This window comes from Sesamum indicum, linkage group LG12, assembly GCF_026168435.1.
Source record: "Sesamum indicum cultivar Baizhima isolate 11 linkage group LG12, ASM2616843v1, whole genome shotgun sequence".
NCBI lineage: Eukaryota > Viridiplantae > Streptophyta > Magnoliopsida > Lamiales > Pedaliaceae > Sesamum > Sesamum indicum.
Window position 1 is genome coordinate 15,987,242 of NC_142668.1, and position 24,329 is coordinate 16,011,570.

Below are 24,329 nucleotides of genomic sequence, written 5' to 3' on the forward strand. Positions count from 1 at the left end.
TGTTCACAACCAATTTCTCAAGATCAATTTGAGATCCAACCCGACAAGAGGTGTTTTCCAATTCCCTCATGTCTTCCCCAACTGAAAAATCCATACCCAGGTAAGAACATGGAAAAACAGCCATGTTCTCGCCCCATAGTACATTGCTTGACTTGCATAATCGGCGTATATTCTGTCTAACACTTCACATGGTCTTACTCTTGCACCATATACTTGGCCCTGACCCGGAAATCCAATGGTCACTTGACCTAGCTAGAGCCACTGGATATGGTTGAATAATTAGAACTGTTTGAACTAAAGCATTTTTCACTTGAAAATGAGTACCTGGCACGTCATACACTGCGGGCCTGGGTTGTTGCACTTCAGGCATATATGCTCGTGTCTTACGTCCCTACCTAAACTCTTGTGATTGAGGTTTTGAATAGAGTTATAACTCTCTGAATTGGACAGTTGAAATTTGAACACTACTGCAATAAGATTAAACAATTGGTAATTGATCCATGATTATCGATCCTGCTAATCTTGCACTCAATCACATATGCAACTCCCAAGAGTTATAAGATACGTGGAAATAACACCCAATCACATACATTTTGTCTCTATAATTAGTTCACTCTCGCATATTTAAGAAAATATTTCACACGTGATCCCTATATTAGTAATTAGTATAATCCTTCAATGTCGTGTTTATAAAAATATGATCAACATTCGAAATGCAGTTGGTGGCATAGTACAAGATAGGAGCAAGCAGTTATCAGTACTATTTATTTATGCAAATAACCATCCATTAGTATCTGTTGATTGGACAACATCCGACAATTGTGGCTACTAAAACCAATGCCTAAGTTCTTGGCTTCTGATAACTAGGCGGTTATGCTCCAAAATTCACGGTCCAATTTCAGAGAGATACTAACCGTCATTTTTAACAGTTAATAAAACAATGGTTACAGTGCTTCAAATCAAATCCACACAGACCTGTAGATGTTCCTATATACTGTTGTTCCATAACCATGCAAGAACTCGTCCTTTCTTACTCCTCCAGAAAATGACACACAGATTCCATCCCGAGTATCACTCTTTGCCTTGTGCCTCCGGAATTCTAAAACTGCCTTTGCTTACCCTCTACTCCAACTCTCCAGCACGAAATGCATGACAACATGTGTGTCTAACCAACAACCTTAATCTCATTCTTATAAACTCTGGAAACATCAACAAATCTAATGAATATAGAAGTGATGCTGATAATTTCAAGATTCTTTTGTTATGGGACAACGATTCGACGTCCAGTACTACAAGTTCTAGACAGGAAATGGCACAAGAAAGCATTTCACGTCACATGGGAAAAACCAGAGGACGGCTGGACAAAGCTGAACTACGACGGTTCCTGCAAATGCAAGACAGGAAATTCCAGCATCGGAGGCATATTCAGAGACCATAACGCTGACTTCTTGCTGGGATACGCTGAATCCATAGGCCAAAGCAACAGCACGATAGCAGAACTGGCTGCCCTCCTACGAGGCCTTGAGATCGTGCTGGAAAATGGTTGGAGCGATGTATGGCTGGAAGGAGACTCCAAGAGTCTAGTCGACATTATTGCTAAGAGGAGACCAATTAAATGCGCCAAAGTACAGATGCATGTCGCGCGTATAAACTTGATGATACCGGAAATAAAGAACTGCGTCCTAACGCATATTTATCGGGAGGGCAATAGAACTGCTGATAGGTTTGCACAGATGGGGCATCAATTGATGAAGCCTCAAATTTGGAGGCACACCCCTCCAAATGAAGTTCTGCGCCTTGTACAGGAAGATAAACAGGGTAAAACAGTTCTCAGAAGAAGATAGGCCTGCAGCTGCACGTAATTTCCAGATATTTCATTAGAATTTCAAGATAATTGTACTTAATGTTGCCTGTAACATCAGACATCGTAGGCGTGGATATAAGTTTGAACATTTGAGTTTACTTCTTTGTTGTAATTTTATCACTCATGTACATTTATATTTTTCAGGTTTCCATGGATGTACATTTCATGCAACAACCATGGGATTTCCAATAGGAACAATTCGAAAAACAGAGTTGCAATTCAGAAGAAAATACATTGTCCGATCAGCCTCAATTTCGATCCAGGGAAACAATTTCAATCACCTGAAACTATGATATGAATGGAAACTCTGGAATGAAAAAAGGCCTTTAGCAGTTTGCAAGAAATTAAAATGCCTGCCGTTTTACCAAAACCAATAGCTTTGAACCGGAATGTAATAGCGCAGCTCACTTCAATGAATCAGGAGTTTGGAGAAAAGGAAACTTTTGAACTGTCCTTCATTGAGCATGCAAGAGATCACCAAGTGGTAATAAAGAGAACGACTCTCCTGTAATGATCAGCAACACAAAGATGACTTGACACGTACTCACATACATCATACACCCCCCAACAGTCCAAATAGCATATAAACAGAATGAAACAAGACAGAGATTTACTTATGACTGGATTAGCAACAGCAACCTAAATATGTAAAATCACACACCTATACCTCTAACAACACACATATACCGGAAATAAACCTATCCATTCATATAGAGAGAGCCAACGCCAAGTACCCACACATTAGATCCCCTCTAGTGTTTCTTGTTTCCAGCTGGTTGCTTCTGAGAGTTGAAATACAGAGCGGCTGCTGGAAGGCCGAGATCATTCTCACTTGCAAACTGGCGTGTGTTAAATTGACCGCGCTCCACTGGCCGCCTTCTCACCGTTTCCATCAGGCTGTTTTGCTTGAAAGCTACAAACACATAGCGGTGAATGCCGGTGGGTGGCTGAGGCCCCATATACTCCATTACTTCCTTGCCTGCACCACCCACTCATTGTAATAACAAATTCCGACGTCATGCATACGAATTTTCAGCAGTTATTACCAGCAATCAACCTACATTCATGATATCTAATTAATTACCTTCACTGGCATCGGATCCCTCAGGAATGTCTATCACTAGCCTGCAACACGAAAGAAACCCCACATGATTTGAAATATAATGAATTGGCATGATTAAACTAATTAATATGGATATATAACACTTTTTTCCTTAATCATACCACAAAATCTATCTAAGATTGAACTTTTCATTAATTTGGCATTATATAACATGAAAAACTTTTGCCAGAATTAACAAAATCAGATTCCATCAAAATCAATCACATAACAGATGCTACAGTACTTGCATGATATATCATTACATGCATTGCATTTGACATATATATATATAATTAATGGTTTTTGAAATTGTAATTAATATAAAATATTCATGTTTGAATTTTCATATTAAATTAAGGTCTTAATTTGCTGCATGCAGGGCAAAACTCCATATACCAATCAACATTTAATTATCATGTAATAATGTAATTAGAATAAATTAATATGGATGTGCCATATTACCAGTGGAGCCACTCTCTGAAAGTTGGTTCGCTTGGACTAGGAGCATCAGGATCAACCATTACCTGCATACCCATGTCCAAAAACGTCAATTAATATATAAATACTAATATTTAATATTTAATCTATATTTATCCCAATTAATTAGTGTGTGTGTGTGTGTATAAGCCCAACTTACATACAAGAGTATAGTAATTAGGAGTGGGAACGGGAACGGAGGCGGTGATGAGGAGTCGAGGGCTTTGAGCCGCTGAGTGTGGGTTGATCTCCATGCCATTGCATAGGTGTTTGGTGCCGTAGTGTAGGGACAAGTCGGCCGCGGGAACGAACATATCGACCACATCTCCGATGACGCCGCCCACCACCAGGGGATCCACCGCCGCTCTAGGCATTTGCTCCATCCTCAACAATTAGTAAAAGTAGGTAAGCAAGTAGTAATTGAGTAGAGATTAATTAAGATATGGGCAGAGGGGAAGTGAGGGACACGTGGGGGCTAATGTTGTCTAGGGTGGTGACAAGTATCCGCTGCTGCTACTTGGATCATATCTTTGTGCTGTGTCTCTGGTGGGTGAGTGGGCTATAGCTATAAGAGACTCCTATTCATATTACTTGCAACCTCATCTTTATCTCTCTCACTTGCAATATGAAAAAAAAATAAAAAATTAAATTCAAATAAAACTACGTCATTTTCAAACGACAAACTTAAAATAAGTTTTGTCGAAGCCTAAAAAATGGCTGAGGAGTGGAAAATTTTAGCTTGTCTGCGAATATCGGCACACAAATGATGTAATAGTGTGGGAAATTTTTTAAGGAAAACTTAATAATTTAATTTAGTACATAAATAACAGAATATTGAAGATAAGAACTAAATAAAAGTAGGATTACTTAATTATTCATTGTATTTTGAGTATAGACATGTAATGTGATGTTGAGATTGTGTGAATTTGATCCAAACATGTCGTCATCGAATGATAATGCTATTTTGACTAGTTCAATGAATTGGTAGGCGTTTTAATTGAGATTTGACATGCATCCATCAATACCCCATTTGCAAATTCAATCATATTTATCATAACCCTGTCATTGTCATATTGTCAAATGTGTGTCTCGGCCGTGACATTTATTGTAATTGACAAGACTACTGCAGCAGCTGCATCTCTTGATTTTTCTTGCAATACTATAATTGACAGAAATGATTCTAGGCCTTTGATTTAGTATTTCCAAAATATAAGATGATGAAATCGGATTGGATCGACCCAATCCGACGCTGCAAAACAGATTCAAACTCTTGGAGTGGAAGGTCATTTCTACACCTCCGAAAGGATAGACTTGTTATTTGACATATAAGTGGATGGATCCCACATCATATTTTAATATCCCATATTATCTGATATCAATTGATCTATCGACTTAAGATGGAAATACAAATAGAGTATTTATCCAAATTTATGTGAAGTGATTTATTTATAATTTGAATTTTGATAATTATTAATGGAAAATATATGTCAAATTATGAATATGAGCTTAATTCAATAATGTAACTATCATCACACTTAAAATAATCATTGTCTCGGGAAAAGCAACCGTTAGCCAATATTAACACTTAGGTCCGTGTAAAGTAAATTATGTGATCAATCAAAATGCAATCATTCTCGCCTGCAAATCAATATTTTAGTAGTTAATCAGATAAAGAGAAAAAATAATATATAATTAAGTATAAAAGATTAAAGAAAAAAAAAAGACCATTACTTAACTCAAGAAAACATTTGGTGGGGCGGGTAGACCCCATTTGCACGTTTCTCTACTGCGAATTTCCATGTTTTGAGCACAATTTCTTCGAGAGGTGTTCTATCATGCAAAAGCGAAGAAGAAAAAGGAAAAACACGACATTATTAGTAAAAGAGGAAAGAAATCAAAATTTAGAAGACATAAACCCAGTTTAGGAGTAGACCATTCAAAGGGTTGAAGCGCGCTTTTTCCTTGGACGGTCGGGAGAGAAATTAAGAGATTAGGGATATGGTCGGTTTACACTCGGCTGTCATACACCGGCCGTACACTTTATACCGTGACATCTTTTGACACGTCCTCACTCTATTACTCTTCTCATTACACTGCTTCTTTGACCTTGTTCGTTCATTTTATTATTATATCTATAAATTCATCATAATCTAATTAATCCTATCTATCTATATTTAATTAATACCATTAATTAAAGTCGCATTCTAGAACACATACATAATCTCGGTCAGAATTATAATCTTTTATTAATAAATATCTTATTTAATTAATCTCCAAAGAATAATAACAGAGACATGCATGCAAGTGAGAGTGACTGCCAAAATCAGGGAAACGATGACGTATTTGTGATGTAAAAATGACGTGCATGGAGGCTTTGATAGAGCAAAGAGCTTAACTGGGATCTTCAGTTCAGAAAACAACATCATCTTTGGGTTTGGAACGTACGATTGAAGAAGGGAGAGGAACTAACGTTGAGGATTCATTTTCGTGTCAGATTGTTATGGTCATGGGAAAAACTCCAGTTTGTAGTCGCCTGTACTAGGACTTTTGACTTTAAAATTAAATGTGTACACACTTAATTCCACCACTATATATATATATATATTGTCATATTCATTGTTGTATTTCCAAATTCGATCATTTGTTTATGAAATAATTATGTTTACACCTTCTGACTTATAATTTATTTACACAAACCATCTTATCTTTTGAATAATTGCAAATACGGGCCAAAAACATCAATTGGTTATTATAATTATTGTCTTGACGGTCGTTAATGTTATGTATGTTCGAACAAAGTACGTACGTAATTGATATGTGACTAATTGTATTGATAATCTGTTTAGATTGAAGGATTTAATTACTCAATAAATTTTTGATCAATTGTGACATAAAATTCAATAATTTTGCCTCAAATAGAAGAAAATATATAGCATCATGTCCGCATTTGATGCTGTTGGTGTGGAGAACACACCATGTGATATGTGAGTAGTACTTATGATATGATATGTGCAATACTATTTCTTCAAAATAAAAGTGTCCTGAATTTATTAATTTCTTTTAACATTAAAGTGATGATTTGACATTAATAATATTATCATTATTTATTAATAATGCCAATGTTCATATATATATATATATATATTCACTATTTAAACTTTTAATTTATTTTTTATTTTTTACAGAAGCAAACAAACGAAAAATTAAGAAGCGATTTTCGAAATCCATTTCCCCCTCTGCAACAGGATATGAATTAGATATTTTTTAACAAATAGAAAGAAGGGGGGGAAGTGAAAAAGGATCCGGTTCAATGCAAAGTGGGCGAACCGGTTACCCATTGGGTAGAGTAGGGCCGGGTCGTCGTATTATTGAGAGGCCACATGTCTTGTGCTGACGTGAGAGTTGTTTGACGCACGGGAGGACAAACAAAAGACAAGAAATAGCACAAGAGCCACGCCATGATTTTCAATAAAGCTATTTCAGACCTTTCGATTATGGTCCCCACTACTCCTTCATCATCCCGACACGTGCCCAGCCTTTTAGTCAAACCCCTGCGCTGCTTAGCACAACCATGCAAGTAATTTACTATAACCATATATTACTTCATTAGCAGGTAACTGTTCTGTGATACAGGTGGCGCCACCACGTGTCGCCTTTCACAACTCCGGCCACTGTCGGGATCGATGAAACCATCTTGGAATGAAATTTCTTCTTCCTATTTTTATATATAAAACTCGGATTATTAATCTAATTATAGTTATAATATGATGAGTAGTCAATTTGGGCATTGAGGCAAGTAAGAAGACACTGGTGCCAGTAATAATCGGACAAGTACTAAGATTACACAAAATAATCAGATACGCTGATTTATGGAATTGAAAGAGTTGTTGATATGGTGACTCTGGTTTTCATGTCCGTAGCCACTCCAGTAATTTAATTACCTTTATTTCTTCTCTAGAAAAATACATTAATTATAAAATTCATATATATATATATATATATATATATATTTCTGGAGTTCTGCGGCTAGGACCACGTATGTACGATACCATATTCATTTATGCATATCATATATATCTATATATGTGGTTATAATATAATATTGTATGGATATGGAAAGTCTTTGATGTGATTATGACTAATTAAAGGTTTCAATATCCATATTAATGCCCGTTTTGTTAATTTTCTAGAATCTTGAATTATATTTTCTGTTTGTTGTATATATCATATTTGTCTAATTATTAATTTGAATGTAATTAAGATTTTTTCAATTTTGTATGTGTCCATCTTTAGTTTGACATAAATCTGATGAAGTCTGATATCAATTAAAACAAGTACATATAATTAATATGAAGATCCAAATAATGGGGCTGTCTTGTCGGATTTGAAGAATTTGGAACAAGTTTGTAACTCCAACAGAAATTTTTACAAGAAATTAACATGAGGTACGGGTCCTGAAAAAGCCCAGCACGATTACACCAAGAAGGAAGAAAGAAAAAGGAAAAAGAAAAAAATGTCTCAATTTGTATCACTTGGTACAGTTTGTGATCATGATCATTACATGAAATCATTAACATCCAAGATGTCCGGGATTTCAAACTTCAACATGTTGCTGCAGTAACTTTCCCTTTCGTCTTCTGTGCTGCTGCTGTTAATATTGTGAGTTGAATTTGAATGCAGAGGAGTTGGACTTGATGACGGAGTTGATATATTTGACAAAACGGATTGGAAGCTGAAATTGTTGCTGCTGTTGGATTGTTGAAAAGTTGAAGCTTCGGATGATGGAGCCGGGTCCACCACGGATTGATGATCCGACCCGTAATAGCCATAGTTTGTTACCGGCAAATAGTCTTCTGTCAGAGTAGAAAGCATTGATCCATCGCTCAGTTGCCACTCATTTAGCTGGCAATTTTGCGACCCGAACCCGGCATCAAGATCTTGAACGTTGTCGTATTGCATGAAAGGGTGAGCTTGGTCATGATTAGAAAGTGAAACAGTACATGAGTTAGGTGTTGTATCCAAACAACTAGTTGGAATTGTCAAATCCTGAACTGGTGTCTGAATACAAGGTTGGATTAAGGATTGGGAGATTTGATTAGAGACATGGGGATTATCTCTAATCAGAGGGTTGTTTTGTACGAGGAAATCTTGGTTTTGGGTGTGGGAGGAGGACAAGAGGGAAGTGGCTAAGCGTAGAAGCTCAGGATTAATCAAAGATTGCATCCCTAATAACCTTGAAAAACTGATTTGGGATGAGGAATTAGCGTAGAGAGATGAGTTTAAGATTGTGGAGAGGTCGAGAAGATCAAGACGAGGGCTGTGAGTGACGGGGTCGATTCCCATGCGCAGAAGCCTTTTCCTAATGTGCGTGTTCCAGTAGTTCTTGATCTCATTGTCAGTTCTTCCAGGGAGCCGTGCGGCAATTGCAGACCACCTGTTTTTTAGTCCAAAAGACAAAAGGCAAACGTAATTACAACTTTTCCGAAAAAGGTAGAATCTAAAATCTAGCGAGACAGTAGTGTACACACTTGTTTCCGAGAATGCTGTGGAGTTGAATAATTGTCTCTTCTTCTTCAAATGAGAATCGTCCTCTCTTGATGTCAGGCCGGAGATAATTCGTCCACCGCAGCCGACAGCTCTTTCCACACCTTTGCAGCCCTGAACAGCGTATATAGTTAGTTGAACATTCAAGAAACGTCTCTCCACCATGCATGCGTATATATAAATTTAAAGAGAGATGAAGAAGATGAGCAATTACCAGCATTCTTAGGAAGAGTTCTCCAGTTTCCATACCCATTTTTCTGTATATAATCGATGAGCTTTTGATCTTCTTCAGGGGTCCAAGGCCCTTTCTTGAGTCCGTTTTTGTCGCAGCAAGGAGCCCTTCCCATATCCCTATATATTTCTTGATAATAATACCACAAAAAAATGATGAAATTGGTTTATAGTTGGAAGTTTACTCTGGAGAGGAGATGAGAAAGAGACGAGAAGAGATAATTTGTAGGTCCGCAGGGAAAGTAGTAAGTGGGATTGGGTATATATATATATGTACAGTTGGGAGAAACTGGATGTATAAGAAGAGACAAGAAATTGAGGTCAAAAGGATGGTGCCGTCCCTGTTACTTGCATTGGCGACGTGTCCCCAATCTTCGGAGAAGTCGTGGATTCATCAAACCCCGCCCCCTCTCCTGGTAAAAACTCCCCACTACATACTATTTTCTCATTTATATCTCACTTACGGACATATTAATATACTAACTTTTAACTTTAATTTTCTTGTGTGTGTGTTTATGTAATAAACTAAGCTGACTGTAATGATGGGTGGATTTCTGATTTACCACCTGTCCATCGCTTTCCATGGAAGAAAAATTTGAAAGTTTGCTTTCAATACATGCCTAACATATATTATTATTTACTTACTTTCAACAATTTATACTAACTCTGAATATTCATTGCATCAACAGTTCAATTATTATAAATATATTTAGATTTCAGAATCACATTCAACTCCTGTATACGTATCAAGATGGCAATTAATAATTGTGTTAATTCTTTTGGTGTTTACACAGTTGAATCTAAAAATGGGAGGATATATCTAGTGCAATATAATATAATATTGCTATAAAAAAAATTCATTTTTCGTTATATCATAAATGATCGCAATTTGAAATTAGGAATAATAATTAGAAAGCTTTATATATATTAAGGGTATTTTTTATTTTTTTTAATGTAATGCCTAATTATAAATATTTAGAGGGGAGGGGGGGTGGTTAGTATGTGTAATATAAAGAGATTTGTTTGTGTAGAGCTAGGTAGGGCTCACGTCATATGTCACTTTCCGGCGGGGTACGACTCCTCGCTTTCTGGATTCTTATTAGCTGTCTTCAACCCAAAAAAGCCACGTACACCCCCCACCCCCTACCTCATCTGGTTCCTGCATGGCTTCTGATTCGAGCCGGCTTCATCAAGCCATGTAGCTAGCTCTTTCAATCTGAAAAGACAATTATGTCCAGCCTGGAGACCAAGAATCAGGCTCGCTGAGCACGGGCATTCTTGGACACCATCAACTATAAAATGGAAAAAGGCAGGTTCCCCCCCCCCCCCCTTTATGTTGAAATATATATTATAAATACGTGGAGGACTTGAAAGTTAGCATTAATTTCATGGCTACAATAATTGAGTTTGGTGTTTGCCGAAATATGGGCGCCCGCATTTATTGTAAATACCTTTCATTAAAAAAAAAATATCTATATCGATATAAAATAAAAAAGGACTTTATATTCAAAAAACAATTAATGACACACCACACTAATTTCTTGTAAAGTAAAAAAATATTGTTCAACTAATAAAAGAACTAATTTATTCCACTTTTCAAATTATACATTAACCAATAAAGTAGTTTTTTTATCTTTTCGTTTTTAATACAATGTATTGATTTGCAAATTTTACTCTTATTTTAATATTATTTTAAAATATGAAAAATAATTTATTATATAAACACAAAAACAGTGTGTGACAACAGCTAGTTAATTATAAAACTTCCGTGATGTTATTATTTTATTCTTACAAATATACATATGTATATATAGCAATGTAAACTTGTAATAATTCATTATTGACGTAAGTACTATTTCCCCCAACTCGTAGTTATATCAGTGGCTAAATTACCATGCACATATTTATTTAATTATATTACTATATTGTCACTATAAAAATAATATTATTCATTGAGATAGAGCATATTATGCATAAAAAAGATATATTAATATCGTTGGTAACAATCGGCCAAACCTACATTAATCCCTGTGCTCAGATGTGTAGGTAGGTAGGCCAAATTACACACACTATTACCATTGATTAATCAAACTCATCAACTCTCACATATATATGCACATATTGTCTATCAATTTCAAAAAGTTTATTGACTTTACTACCCCCACCCCCACTATAAGAAACATTACCTTTTGTGTGTGTGTGTGTGTGTGTGAGGGGTCATCTGATGAGTCATATATAATTGGGAACCTAACTTAAAAAATATTATCATATCCAAAAAGAGGATATATAGAATTAAATTATATATGTGAATAATGATATGCCACCTCATACTTGAAGTTTTTGAAGTAGCTAGCCAAACAACCCCTACAAATTATGTACGTATATGTTATGGAGCGAGCGTAAAAGTAGTGCATATATGTTAATTTTCCGAGGCATGCAGATCTGCTTGGACAAATTAATATAATTTAATATTGTCTCTGCAGTACTCTCGTTAGAGTTGTAGATTAGGACACGCGTTCACTCTTTATTATATATAATTAATTACTCTCTCTAATTAATTAACTATGTAGTCTGAATATGTAATATAGTATAATGGGCAAACGTTGAAAATCATCAAGTGTAAAATTGTCGCCTTTCTTGTCCACATTTGCTCACACTCACAAATCTTAAGGTTTTAGATTTTGGTCAAACATTATATATTATAAATAGATATATATAGTACTTTGTGGAGTAGACGACAGCACACAACATATATGAATATGATACATACACCCCATATATAGTACTGTTCACTTTGACCAATCTTGCGTGTCTGCCCTTCTTGCTACATCCATCTCTACTCTAAATATATATATACATATACATACATTCTTCATCATTATTCAAACCATTTCACTTCCTAATAATAGAATCCTTAATCACTTTAATAATTTCATTTATACACCTTAATCTTAGGTTAATGTCCCCGTGCTCGGTGTCACGACTGCATGCATAATTGCATACCGTTTGATTTTGTTACTAGTTTTTAATTGAACAACACTTAGTTAGCTAGCGGAATGGCGTGTGTGTCGTCTAGCTCATTCTATTAATATTAGTTATATTCTGAGACGACGGGTGATATCTTACACATACTTTAGTAGGTAATTACTTGTCCGGACATGAAAATTATGTTATAATTTAGTTCATAAATAAGCTGCTGACGACGTTCCAAAAGTTGACCAGAACAAGGATTTGTATGGTTTTAATTAGGTAGTCGATTATGTGTTGTTCTTTCCTGTTGTGAGCTGTTCATTTCCTCCAACAAACCTTGATCCATGAATATAATTATTATGACATGAAGGGATGTGAATCTGTGTAAGAACATATTGTTTATGAGAGTTGCAGCTGTTTGTGGATGCGAGATCTTATAATAATTAGTGGTTGGTGTGCATGGTTTACTATTTTCAGCAATTTCATGCTATTTTTTAGGAAGTGGTGAATGGTTCCCCAATTAATGGGATATTATATTCATTATTTTAAAAACAGGATTACGTACTTAAATGCTTGCAGCCATGCAATGCATGCAAGTTCACCAAAGAGTCTTTGTTGGGGGAATATTTAATTTGATGATGATCAGCGATTTGGTAATTTTTATTTGTGGAAGACCTGGATATGGATTTTTCGAGATCCTTCTTCCCAGTATAAATTAATAGTCTTCTAAAAAATTGCAATTTTTAATTAATACCCCGGAAACAGTGATGAAATTACATATATGTATATATTTTGGGATTAACATAATTAAATTAGTGCATAGAAAATTGTGCTGTAATAATCTTTTCTCATGTAGGAACGAATCATAATGTTTTGAAAGCTTCATCGTGTGTTTCTAATGTTGTCGTGGTAGCTGATTATTGGCTGGACAGAGTGTTTCAGCAGAGTTCCGTCTACGTAATTTGGCTTATTTTACACGAAAATGTAATGAGCAAGTTTAAGCAAGAGTATTTTCTGGAATTACACCACGTATCACACACTTCTTGTCCTCACCACTGGTGTTTATATACATTCTGCACCCGGAAACAGTAACTCATACAGAAAAGTGATGGTGATAGCAGTGCAACAGTTCTTGACAGTTTTAAGAATTGAATGTTTCGAGTTTTCAATTTTTTAAACTGACAGTAATTGAAGTGAAAATATATTTGTCTATATATATTTGAGAGCAAAGAATAGCAAAAGATTCGAGTAATATACACACTTGTTCACAAATTAAGTTCTCTTCCTAAGTTGAGATCTCCTCTATATTAAATATGGAAAAAGGACCTAAATGTATCTGGTGAAAGGTAATGGAGATCAATAAGAATGAGACGGTAAAATTGGCGAAAAAAAGAAATAAAATCAAATGATCATCAGCTGGAGGATATAATCTCCAGTATCTGGTTATGTAACCTATCATTTGTGACCAGGATACCACCAGAAGGAAATAGGACTCTTCGCTCTATCTGGTCAGCAGCAAAGTCCAGTTGACTACCCTTCCAGTCAGTTACCTAGGATCATACAATTTCCATTTCATTAAGAATCTACTGGTGCTTTGCCTCCATTCACGAACTTACAGAAACAAATTTTCTAACTGGCGAGGCGTTTCTAGATGTGTTTTACATGGCTAATGTACCAACAAATTATAGTACTTCAAGCATGGTTCTAGTAGCTTCTTGCATATCCCTTGGCATTGATCCAAAACATACTAAGTGAAAAAGAAGCATTTGACTGGATCTTTTTTCACTTATTTGGCTCCATTTACTCATCTTTTATTAGTTGTTGCAGTACTAGAACTCCTACACATGAGTGAGATTGACACAAATTGAGGTTGTCTAGATCAGAAAAACTCTTTTAGGCTGCAATATCACATGATGAAGAATAAAAAATAGAGTGTGAAAGGGGCAGGGGTAGCATACCCTTCCTCCAGCTTCACTAATACATATGACTCCAACAGCATGATCCCAAACCTACATTTTCAAAGCAATAAAATGAACACGAGTTGTTTCATCCGCTTAGCCACAACCAGGAAATAAGAAATGAACCTTGATAATTGTTTTAGTCCTTGCACGAACAATGAAAACGGATGCTCTTCCAGATGCCACCATCAGATATTTACAGAGACTGTACAGGCGGCAGACATAAGAAAAAAAAGAGCAAATGCACACATAGCTAAAGTGTATTACACCCAAAGCACCCAGGAACAAGATGGTGAATTGGCAAAATAACAACTAGAGTATCACTAAACAACTTGCATGTGGATAGGAATAAATCTCTCTTTCTGTGGCCTATACAGTTCTTCACGCCATGCTAGTTGTTCAAGGTTACAAAGCGATGATTCTATTGGATGAATGATGTTAAATTAACTAGAAATTTGAACTGGACTAAAAGTCATCTCAGGGAATGTATATCTACTTAGCATTTGCATAACTTCATACATGCTAACAGATTGACATGATGAATGGAAGGTGATTCTAGTTCTCTGACACCTTCAATCCATTTAATGCATGATTCTAAGCAAGTATTTTAGGAAACCAAAGAATAGAAAGATGTCATAAACATGGTTCACTGTAAGGAAGCCTGCTATTGGGGAACAAATGCAGCATCATTCCTTTGAAAGGTCATTACACAGCAACTAAGCCGCAAAGATTATGAAAAAAACAAGGAAGCTAGTAATACAAAATGTTGGATGCTAGTGGGGTAACGTGACACAATTGAATATACTTAGTCCAAGAATAATGATAATGAATTTAATGTCCAGGATTTCGGTCCAGAAATCTGTTTCTCTGATCAATCTTTACACATACTCTTTATGCTCTTAATACGATAAATTTTCTTCATCAGGCCCAGTCAGATTTAAGGAACCTTCCATAAGACACGAAAAAAAATTTGCTCAGCATACAGGGAAACAACTATAATGATAATAAATAAGTGAAACAAGTAATGTAAAAGTTCAAGGCATATGCATACAGTAAGAGAATGCACAAGTATCTTAATTGAAGTGAACCTTCCACAGCAAGCAGGCAGAAGAAGAATCTGTTTCTCCCCAACACTGTTAGCATTTGTTACCGCATCAAATTGAGTTGAAAGGGGCAAAGACTCCCATGTTTGACTCTCTGGAATACAATAACGCGCTTGATCAACTAGGTGAAACCCGTCAACTAAGCACCTCGTCCAATTATGATCCATTTTGTTATTTCCAATTTGTAGATCCCACAATTTTGTTCTCCATGTTCCACAACCAACATGGGATATCATAATGATCCCTGATCTGGAAACAGTACCTGCATCTCCCTGAACTTTGTTAAATTCATCTAAATGCTCATCCTGCCAATTCGGACATCCCATAACACCCAAAACAATCTCTCCTTCAACTATTAGAGCCAGACCTACCTGAAAATTCAGTAATTCTTAAATAAAAGAACTAGAATTGAAAGTTTATTTGGGAATTAAAACTCAGTATCCACATGGTAAACCCAGTGTGTCAGAGTTAGACAACGACACAGCTAGCAGGGCATGGAAACATAATAGTTTGATTCTGTAATCAAATTTGACAAGAAAAGCATTTATCAGCTCAAATTCTGTCAGCTTCTGAATTTCAAGGTGGTTTCTGACAGCAATTTTTGCTGTGTGGATAAAGTTGAACTATCACGCAAGAAGAGTTCGTAAAATATTTGATGTCATACTTATAAAATGCACCTCAGAAAGCAAAAACATTAATGACATCAAAGCCCATTGCATGAATGGAAGAGAAACTCATAAAGAAAACATACCACATAGAGAGCTTCACTACCTTTGACAAATCCTCGTGTACCATCAATTGGATCCAATATCTGTATATATCCATGATATTAGAAACCAAGATTCAGGATTACAAGCCTAGAAAATGGAAAGCAAGTAACATTTGTTAGACCAATTTTCTCTCACACAGTATTCTACAATATATGTCACATGATGTCAGAGAATGACGCAATTTTGCAGCAGCAACTTAATTTACCCGTTATACATATCCGAGGCTTTTTACATAGTTTTGTTAGACTGACACTCTCAGTCCCATCGAATCTGAATTTTGATCAAGCTCACCCAATAAGTAGCTGGCTCAGGTCCAAACACATAGGCATCTTTTCCACCTCTATCAATAGCCTTCAAAACATCATCTTGACTTAATTCTTTATCTCCAATAGTTGCTTTATCACTAACGACCTCAACGACAGCATCCACCAAATTATTTTCTCGTACAAATGCTGAGTCCTCCTCAGCTACCAATGGAATAGAAGGAAAGAGTTTGCTCATCTCTGTGGAATTAAGGGAGATGAAAGAAGTGAAAAGAAGAAGGCATCAAGAACACAAATCCGCAATGAAATAAAAACTAATTATCCTTTTTCTAAGAGTTAAAGGTGAAAATGAAGGAAATAGTTTGCTCATCTATTTGGCGTCAAGGGAGTGACAGAAGGCGGGAAAAAGAATCAAGAAATAAACGCATAATAAAATAATAAACTAATTTTCCTTCTTCTCAGAGTCAAAAAAGTTACCCAGGCTAATAAGAGCTTGAGCTCCAAAATCTGCAACGGTGACCGGTGTCTTATCCATTTTCTCGATGATCTTTCCATCGCTTGAAAACAATGATTTTTGCACCTATATTCCAACAAGAATTAAAATAAATTTAAACAGAATAAAGAGGGAAAAATAGATTCAAACAGAAAGAGAAAAGTACATCAACACAAAGACGGCAGGCGCGCTCGACAACACCAACGGCTGCTTGCAGATGTTCATAGTACTTCGCTTTCTGCTCTTGAAAAGGAAGATTAAAACTTGACCTGAAAATAACAAAAGAAGAAAAGAGACAAAATCAAGAACTTACAAAACCCTAGAACCGGTGGGATAGAGTTAAACAGTGTGAGCAATGGCGGAAAATATCAAGTGACGTCGACCTAACGGAGAAGACGCATTGGCGGAGAGATGTACGTAATGGGCGGTGGAGACGAGGATTAGGGAATCGAGAGGTAGCGGAGTGGATGAGGACATTCATGGCGGGAACCAACGGTCGATTAGAGGGGGATCGGATTCGGAGCTTTGGATATTGAATAGGGTACTAGTACGACAGCGTTTGGGCAGACGGAAATTTTTATGCGTTTTGGGCCTAATGACTTGGGCCGGTTGAAGTTCCTTTGGATTAAAGGTCCATTTTTGTAGAATGGAAAGGCCTTTCGATTCCTTTTGGGCTTTTGCAGTTGTTAATTCAATCTCCTCAATTTATACTTGGGGATGATTTAAATTTGTATTGTATCAATTAAATTAAACAAAAAATAAATAAATGAAAAATACAAATTAATAAAACAAAATCAATTTTTATTGTGTATGAATAGAAAATTATTAATTAAAGTAATAAATAAAATATATATAATTATTTGTGGAAGAAAAAAAATATAAATAAAGATATTTCAGTTTTAGGGATCAGGATAGTAATTATGAGCGTGGCTGCGTTAATTAATAGTATGCGTTTCTCTAACAGTTTTATCAAACAAGATTTGGTAGGACGCATCTAGGCGGGTCGGGTTACTCCAATATATATGCAATGAGTAGTGAATAGATATGAATTTAGGGATGGATAATTTTGACCCATTGACAAGCGTAGACGCACAGGCACGTCTTGTGGTTAATTTGGAGATGGCATATGGCAAATTTGACGATAAAGACAAGAATCCAACATTGGATGAAACGAGAAAACGAACAGCTGCATCAAAGAGCCCAACACATTCTTGCACGTGCAACTACTGCTGGTACAGGCTACAGTGTCGATTTTCGCTTCTAATTACATGTTATGTGGAATGATGTAGAAGTTTCCGGGTAGGTTTTTTTCGTTTCCGTGTAATTAGATAAACATTCAAATGGGGGCTGGTGTAGGATAAGTTTCAACATAATTAGCCTACACAGCAATCATACGATTATAGCTAGTTTTAATTAATGTTGGCATATATTATCTGATCAAATGAAACCTACACCTGTCCTTCTACCCTCTTCGAAGACCACCTGACTCCCTTGGCAAGCACCTCTTCTTGCGATGCGGCAGCCGGTGGTTGTTCCCAATCAGAACATGCATGCGCGTCATTTTTCTACCATCTTCTTCCTTATATCTATATATATGCGTCAGTTTGCAGTTCCCATAGTTGTAGCGCAAATTCCAAAATCCAGAGCAAACTAGCCAGCCCTGTTACTTATTTAGCTGATCATAATCATCATTTTTTGTGGAGGTGAAGTTGGATTGTAAATGAGTAGTAGGGTAGGGGCGGGAACGAGGGTGATGCAGGGGATTAAAGAGCAGGCTTCCTCAAAGTTTGATTCCACCATCAAGGCTTTCAAGGACTACTCTTGTACATGTTCATCAAGGAAGGCGGGGAAGCTTTCTGCAGCAGGAGGTGCTCTCGACTCCGCGGAACTGGCTGCCGCTGCTAAGACTGATGAGATCAAACGGGCTGAAGACTCGCTCAGGACAGTCATGTACTTGAGCTGTTGGGCTCCCATTTGATATCCTAGTACTCTACTCCATCTCTTTATATATGTTTGTAATTAGGGTTTTAATTACCTTTTCTGATTTTGGTTGAGGGTCATGTAGTTGATGGGTTAACTGTTGATTGGGTTCTGAGTAGGTAGTGAAAGAGCGTGGTCGGCTTTTGTAAAACATGGAGAGTGGGAGTTGTATGTATCAAGTGTATATACACGTACTACTACTACTTCTTCTAATTTTATAGCCTTATGAATATATATTTCTACTCTTAATTCCAATCATATATATTTTATAATTTTGGTGTTTGCAATGAATCATTTTTCATGTATTGTCCGGTTGATCATCCAAATTACTTTGTGTTTGATAATGAATTCTTTCGCGTGAAATTATCATTACAAATTTAGGATTACTGGTGTAAGGCCTCAGAGGATTATTTTTGATATTACACAATGTTATGAAGTATTGCATGTATTTCTCTGTGATTGATGTATCAATTTAATGATCAAATACGAAGAGCTAGAGTTTGTTAAATTGATGATGTATCAATTAAGGTCCAGTAAATTTAATTATATTAGCATAAGAAAATGTTGATGTTGGGAATTTATCTCAAAGTGATGAGTTCTAACTTACTATTACAGACCAATGGGTTTACAACCTCAATATTACAAGTCAAAACAAATTACAGAATAAATTATGCAAAGTAATTATCAACAGAAGTAAAGCAAATAAATGAATCGTATGAACAAGGAGAGCCAGATCCGGTGAAGGGTCTCCTGAAGCCACTCAGGGCGACTACCTCGCTCACCGATTGCACGTTTTATTAGAAAACAGTAATTCGATCCACCAAGGACCCAAGAACAACCAACCAACACCACTAAGGATCACAGATTCATTCATGAAGAACAACGGGGAGGGGGGATTTATAGTGGTCGAACATTGAAGACGAAGGCGGTGGAGATTTTTCAGAGGCCATGAAAATGGCGGTTTAGAGAAATAAGGGAGAGAGAGAGAGTGACGAGGAAGATGAAGAGATAAAAAACAATGGCCAAGAAAAATGAGGGAGAAAAGAATAAGGGTTAGTGTTAACTAGTTAGGAAATCGAGTCAGGGGAAGTGGATCGGATTGTGGGCTGGGTTGGTGGACCGGGTTTTCATCCAAGTGAGTGAGGAATTGGGCCTACCATAAATGATCCTGAACCGAATAAATTCCAACAGTTGATATTGATATTGTTACAAATTGTAAAGCGTTGATCACATGCCTCACTAATTAATCTTTCATGGTTATCCAAAGGAGTTTAAGTCCCTTATACTAATTCAAGTATGCTTTTTATCTGGATAACTGCAATTCTTTTAATGGACAAATATATAAAAGTTCCATTCAAATAAATCAAACTTCAACCATATGGATCAATACTAGTCTTAGTCAGACATAACACTATTAAAACAGTCAAGAATTTATGATCTGAAGTTAAACATATTTCATTTTTCAATAGAACAATATGACCATACGTATCTCTCATTATTCAACTTACCAGAATGTTCAAGGTCACCAATTTTTTTTAATTTAAGGCCGGCCGCTAGATTGATTTTCTAACAAGCTCATAACAAATTGGGTCCAATATCTCCTATCTAAATTATTTAATTTCGACATAGAATTCCACACATAATCGAAACTTGATAAAATCCATGTGAGCTTCGATTATTTATATTTTCCCTAATAAAATGATATTCCAATCAAGACTTCCAGAAATATTACTCCAAACACAAATTAAACGTCCACATAAATGCGTTCGATGTCTTTTTCTCAAACTTAGTACATTTTGACTTTCAAAATTGTAGTTAGTAGGTAATTAAGGTGATCAATCTTTGTAATCCTAATTCCTAATCACTAAACTAATATACAGTCATTATCTTAAATCCCAAACATGAAACGTCCCAGTCAGCAATTCAGAATCAAAATCAAAAGAAACGAGCGCAAAGGAATTTTTTCATACTTTGAAAGTCAAAAACAGGCTTGTCTAAACGTGTACGTGCTTGGTCGCCAACTCCACCACGTTATCCAACACCTCTCCTCTGTACTTGTAATAATTATTAATTAATCGTAATCTATTGAACTTTAATTAATTAAGAAAAAAATATTTACTTAATGGCGGTATTGTTATATGCATTATTTGACTGAGGGGGAAGACTCGGAATCGAGGTCCCCACTAATCTGCTCGGGTCAAACCAACTACGTTGTTGACGGTTGAAAGTTGAAACTTGAATCCGCACCCTCCAAATTCAAATCCCATAACCCGACCCGTAGTATTGTTCAATAATAAAACGCCGTTGGCGTTGGGAACTTCCAAATTCTTCTGCACTGCACAAAGCACCAACAAATAACTTTTCAAAAGTCGCACTCTCCATTCAAAAAGCTGTAACCTCAAACCAAAACTCGTCCGGTGTGCGACGTCGTTTAGGTGCTCCGGCGAAGCGTCTTGACTTGATTCATGGCAATCGCCGAAGAGAAAATGGACGGCAAGGTTTGGGGGCTGTTCAAGCTGCCTTTCCGGAATTCTCATTCAACCACCTCGTCTTCCTCCAATTTTGCTCTTTATCAGCAGAACTACGGCCATGGAAACAGTAACGCCCATTCACAGGTGGAGGGATCGGGTTCCCACGCCACTACTGCCACCTCTGTTTCTTCCGTCGCCAGATCTCTGCTTCCCACGCGCCGGCGTTTGAAGCTTGATCCCTCTAATAAGCTGTATTTTCCTTGTATGCACCCATCTCTTTCTGGACTCTACACTTTTTGCTTTGGCTAGTGTGTTTTTAACTTCTGTTTCGCTGTTTCTCGGACTTGCTTCCTGGTGGTATTTCTCCGGTGAAAGATTCGTTTTTGATTAATTTTGATAAGCTTGATCTGGTGTTTTCTTTTGATGGATGATCTGAGATTATGATTTTCGTTCCTCCTTTGCTATTACTTCTGTGGTTAAGTACTTAGTTTGTTGTTTATGTGATATTACTGGGTTTAGAAAGATTATTGTGTTCTTAACAATTAGAGGCTCTCAAAAGTTGGAGAAAACTATAATATTTATACTTGGACTGCTGCTTAGAAATTTATTCTTTCCTACTTCTGTGGCGTAACAGCGAGTGCAATTGGATACAAAAGCAAAGTTAATGTCAATTAATTTTAACCTGCACTGAGTTTTCAGTGGAGATTGGAGGGTTTACTGTATAGTGGTACGGAAAGTGATGCTGCCGAACCGACCTCATCTTTTTGTTTTCACTCAATTGTCTTGTTAGCAATAGAAGGAAAAGGAGTAACATCAATGAAAAAGAAGAGCTGAATAGAAGGGAGTCTCTTTCTTACCAAGCAAGGATCTTTCAAAGTAATTTTCATGTCCCATGAAGCGGATGGAATTTTGGTCTGTGTTTCTGAATAAATAGGTTAGATACTACTTTGCAGTCTCTAGAAGTCCAAAGCTTCCTAATAGGAATTCCTTGGGGTGCTTTCTATTATTACAGTTAATAATGGCTGTCTTAGGATCTATTTGGACACCTGCGGCCTCAGACATGTACATGCAACCATTTCGTTATCTGGATGCTGCTTAATATTTGACTTTTTTGAGCCTGCACCTCCTGTAACAGATTGATTGGCTGAACTTCATTTCCTTTTATTTGTGTGCATTAACTTAACATTTCTTGCTGTAATTACTTGCAGATGAGCCTGGCAAACAAGTCCGAAGTGCTGTAAAAATTAAAAATACAAGCAAGTCTCATGTAGCATTCAAGGTATGCTGAGCATTGGTTGATCTTCGTTTATTCTCTCTTCCTGCTCATTTTTCTTTAGGCTGATATAGAACTAGTGCGTCGTGTATGCTCTTAAGTATGCTTGATTTTGGTTGAGGTTATTGATGATCATATGTAAGCACTTCAATTCTATTGCTGTTTGTTCTGAGTGGTATTCATTGTTGATGTTATAGTTCCAAACAACTGCACCGAAAAGCTGTTTCATGCGTCCTCCTGGTGCCATTCTTGCTCCAGGCGAGAGTATAATTGCAACTGGTAATTATTTGCTATGATATTTTGACCTTTTCTTTTGTTGGTAAAATTTGAATCTTTATATTCATTAATGCAAATACATGAGTTCGAAGCATCCATTCATTTGGCTAAAAGTTGAATCTTATAGTTCTCTCTTTCTTGTTCTTGGATGTTTCTATCAGTATTCAAGTTTGTTGAGCATCCAGAGAACAATGAGAAGCCAATGGATCAGAAGAGCAGAGTGAAGTTCAAAATTATGAGCCTAAAAGTGAAGGGACCAATGGACTACATTCCTGAACTGGTTTGTCTGATGCCCCCTAGGCCGTATCATTGTCAATACCGCTTGCAAGGAGAAATTTATGTTGAAAACTGGCTTTTCTATTGCAACCATATTAATACCAGAGAAAAAGAGAGTCAATCTATCTTGGAATTATTTATTAATATACCATGCATGCAAACAGATGCTAACAGTAGAGGTCATACATTTTCATTAATCCGGAATGTTTGTGTTGTTGAATGAAGTCTCCTCGAACTCTATTTCTGTGCCTTACAATCTGTTACATTTTGTTTTGACTCAGTTTGATGAGCACAAGGATCAAGTGGCTGTTGAGCAGATACTTCGGGTAGTTTTCCTGGATGTTGAACGACCTAGTCCTGTAAGTCAAGATTTTCTGGTTTTTAAATCTGTATACCACTTTATCTGATGTCAATTCAGTATAGGTGGTTGTATAATCTTGCATGTCTTTTCTTGGGAACAAATGATTTTCATTGGAAATGCTGAAAATACCTGCTGTATATTTGAAGGCTCTAGAGAAATTAAAGCGTCAATTAGCCGAAGCTGAGGCCGAATTGGAGGCCCGCAAGAAGCCTTCAGAAGACACAGGCCCAAAGTTTATTGGAGAAGGACTCGTCATTGATGAATGGGTGAGCCATCTTGCCTTTAAATACTTATTGCAAAATCTTTCTGATCATGTTTCTTCAATTTTAATTCTCTTCTAAATTCTACTATGCAGAAAGAAAGAAGAGAAAGATACCTAGCTCGACAACAAGTCGAAGGGGTAGATTCTGTATAACTGATGTTTCTTCCTGTAAGTCTCTTGTCTGGCTGAAAAATTCTGCATTCTACTTCCAATGGTTGTATTTAGTTATTTGTCAAAGGCAATCTGCCAAAGTGTTCAGTAGGGATGGTGGATCCTCAAGTCAATCTAGTAGTTACCGGTTTAAATACTAGGTATTCGGCTTATTGCCATTTACATATCTGTAGATACGTGATTTTGTTTCTTAAATGAGAGAAGTTTTATCTTCCATGTGAAGACCTTTTCCTTTCTGCAGTTCCTTTTGGTTTATTTTTCTTGTTTTTTCCCTCGTATTGTTAAGCATATATATGATTGAGAAGAATCTAACATCAAGACTAATCACCTGGGACCAGAACACTATTGGACATAAATAGCAAGCTAACTCATGTTGTATGAGATATGTTCACGTACCTGTCTCCGTCTAACATAATTATTCTAGTCTTGCGTGGTCCGTGTCGGTTAAAATTCTTTATTTGAAATGAATATCGTTATAAATTTT

The 24,329-nt window shown here is 36.5% G+C and overlaps 4 protein-coding genes across 6 annotated transcripts; 1 reads left to right on the forward strand and 3 right to left on the reverse strand.

Moving 5' to 3' along the window:
• Positions 1-2,288: 2,288 nt before the first annotated feature.
• On the reverse strand, positions 2,289-3,974 carry LOC105175447 (protein MOTHER of FT and TFL1). Its single transcript, XM_011097882.3, has 4 exons — positions 3,608-3,974; positions 3,429-3,490; positions 2,949-2,989; positions 2,289-2,843 (listed from the first exon to the last, which is right to left on the reverse strand). The coding sequence occupies exons 1-4, from the start codon at positions 3,824-3,826 to the stop codon at positions 2,617-2,619; spliced, it is 549 nt and encodes a 182-aa protein (XP_011096184.1). The 5' UTR covers positions 3,827-3,974; the 3' UTR covers positions 2,289-2,616.
• A 3,852-nt stretch (positions 3,975-7,826) lies between these two features.
• LOC105175448 (transcription factor MYB102) lies at positions 7,827-9,677 on the reverse strand. The gene is made up of 3 exons (XM_011097884.3): positions 9,202-9,677; positions 8,972-9,101; positions 7,827-8,877 (listed from the first exon to the last, which is right to left on the reverse strand). Exons 1-3 carry the CDS (start codon positions 9,332-9,334, stop codon positions 8,001-8,003), a joined length of 1,140 nt encoding a protein of 379 aa, XP_011096186.1. The 5' UTR covers positions 9,335-9,677; the 3' UTR covers positions 7,827-8,000.
• A 3,699-nt stretch (positions 9,678-13,376) lies between these two features.
• LOC105175449 (Inositol monophosphatase family protein) lies at positions 13,377-17,302 on the reverse strand. Of its 3 annotated transcripts, none has more exons than XM_011097885.3 (9): positions 17,159-17,302; positions 16,942-17,044; positions 16,760-16,862; positions 16,311-16,522; positions 16,001-16,060; positions 15,235-15,620; positions 14,273-14,351; positions 14,147-14,197; positions 13,377-13,738 (listed from the first exon to the last, which is right to left on the reverse strand). In XM_011097885.3, exons 1-9 carry the CDS (start codon positions 17,254-17,256, stop codon positions 13,601-13,603), a joined length of 1,230 nt encoding a protein of 409 aa, XP_011096187.1. In that variant the 5' UTR covers positions 17,257-17,302; the 3' UTR covers positions 13,377-13,600. The 3 variants fall into 3 exon arrangements, with proteins under 3 accessions (XP_011096187.1, XP_011096188.1, XP_088732104.1); XM_011097886.3 differs by having other exon boundaries at positions 13,551-14,026; XM_088875978.1 differs by lacking the exons at positions 13,377-13,738; positions 14,147-14,197; positions 14,273-14,351 and adding an exon at positions 14,792-15,092 and having other exon boundaries at positions 15,198-15,620.
• A 3,764-nt stretch (positions 17,303-21,066) lies between these two features.
• LOC105175451 (vesicle-associated protein 4-2) lies at positions 21,067-24,067 on the forward strand. The gene is made up of 7 exons (XM_011097890.3): positions 21,067-21,488; positions 22,435-22,505; positions 22,697-22,778; positions 22,937-23,055; positions 23,333-23,410; positions 23,559-23,678; positions 23,768-24,067. Exons 1-7 carry the CDS (start codon positions 21,221-21,223, stop codon positions 23,825-23,827), a joined length of 798 nt encoding a protein of 265 aa, XP_011096192.1. The 5' UTR covers positions 21,067-21,220; the 3' UTR covers positions 23,828-24,067.
• The last annotated feature ends 262 nt before the right edge of the window (positions 24,068-24,329 follow it).

Excerpts from the sequence above, each read along its gene's own strand:
- LOC105175447 (XM_011097882.3), bottom strand. The coding sequence starts at position 3,826 with ATGGAGCAAATGCCTAGAGCGGCGGTGGATCCCCTGGTGGTGGGCGGC. Across the intron at positions 3,491-3,607 it reads CTCCTAATTACTATACTCTT|GTAATGGTTGATCCTGATGC; the intron begins GTATGTAAGTTG and ends ATGGGTATGCAG. Across the intron at positions 2,844-2,948 it reads GGGATCCGATGCCAGTGAAG|GCAAGGAAGTAATGGAGTAT; the intron begins GTAATTAATTAG and ends TGGGTGGTGCAG.
- LOC105175451 (XM_011097890.3), top strand. The coding sequence starts at position 21,221 with ATGGCAATCGCCGAAGAGAAAATGGACGGCAAGGTTTGGGGGCTGTTC. Across the intron at positions 21,489-22,434 it reads TAATAAGCTGTATTTTCCTT|ATGAGCCTGGCAAACAAGTC; the intron begins GTATGCACCCAT and ends AATTACTTGCAG. Across the intron at positions 23,411-23,558 it reads ATGTTGAACGACCTAGTCCT|GCTCTAGAGAAATTAAAGCG; the intron begins GTAAGTCAAGAT and ends GTATATTTGAAG.
- LOC105175448 (XM_011097884.3), bottom strand. The coding sequence starts at position 9,334 with ATGGGAAGGGCTCCTTGCTGCGACAAAAACGGACTCAAGAAAGGGCCT. Across the intron at positions 9,102-9,201 it reads AACTCTTCCTAAGAATGCTG|GGCTGCAAAGGTGTGGAAAG; the intron begins GTAATTGCTCAT and ends TACGCTGTTCAG. Across the intron at positions 8,878-8,971 it reads CACAGCATTCTCGGAAACAA|GTGGTCTGCAATTGCCGCAC; the intron begins GTGTGTACACTA and ends ACTAAAAAACAG.
- LOC105175449 (XM_011097885.3), bottom strand. The coding sequence starts at position 17,256 with ATGAATGTCCTCATCCACTCCGCTACCTCTCGATTCCCTAATCCTCGT. Across the intron at positions 16,863-16,941 it reads CCTGCCGTCTTTGTGTTGAT|GTGCAAAAATCATTGTTTTC; the intron begins GTACTTTTCTCT and ends GTTGGAATATAG. Across the intron at positions 15,621-16,000 it reads GTAGTGAAGCTCTCTATGTG|GTAGGTCTGGCTCTAATAGT; the intron begins GTATGTTTTCTT and ends CTGAATTTTCAG.